The sequence below is a fragment of the Eimeria mitis genome, genomic scaffold (assembly GCF_000499745.2).
Source record: "Eimeria mitis Houghton genomic scaffold, Emh_scaff338, whole genome shotgun sequence".
Classification (NCBI taxonomy): domain Eukaryota; phylum Apicomplexa; class Conoidasida; order Eucoccidiorida; family Eimeriidae; genus Eimeria; species Eimeria mitis.
In genome coordinates, this window is record NW_013571719.1 from 21697 (window position 1) to 22146 (window position 450).

The 450-nt window shown below is 58.0% G+C and overlaps 1 protein-coding gene across 1 annotated transcript in view; it reads right to left on the reverse strand.

Moving 5' to 3' along the window:
- The window catches only part of EMH_0008590 (uncharacterized protein), a gene marked incomplete at both ends in the record, with an annotated part of 1055 nt that overhangs the window by 112 nt on the left and 493 nt on the right, over window positions 1-450 (reverse strand). Inside the window, one exon of the mRNA XM_013498376.1 lies at window positions 1-449. Coding sequence (XP_013353830.1) covers window positions 1-449 — 449 coding nt within the window. The remainder of the gene's footprint in view (window position 450) is intronic.

Sequence of the window (450 nt, forward strand, 5' to 3'; positions counted from 1 at the left end):
TGCTGCAGCTGCTGCTGCTCCTGCTGCTGCTGCTCCTGCTGCTGCTGATCCTGCTGCTGCTGCAGCTGCTGCTGCACTACCTGCTGCTGTGACTGCTCTGCCTTGGAGGCATCCTGGCCATAACCTGCCGGTGTAAGCTGCTGCTGTTCAGTTTGTAAGGAATCACCATTTGCTGCTGCTGCTGCTGCTGGTGCTGCTGGTGCTGGTGCTGCTGGTGATGCTGCTGATGCTGCTGGTGCTGCTGCTGATGCTGCTGGTGCTGCTGCTGGTTCTGCTGTTGCAGCAGCAAGGACTGTTGCATCTGCTGCAGGTGCAGTTTCCGGTTGTGACGCAACAGCAGCAGCAGCAGCAGCAGGTCCAGCAGCAGCAGGAGCAGCAGGAGCAGCAGCAGCAGCAGCAGCAATAAGATGTTGTTGCTTGGCTGAGGAGATGAACAAGTCTACATCTCTA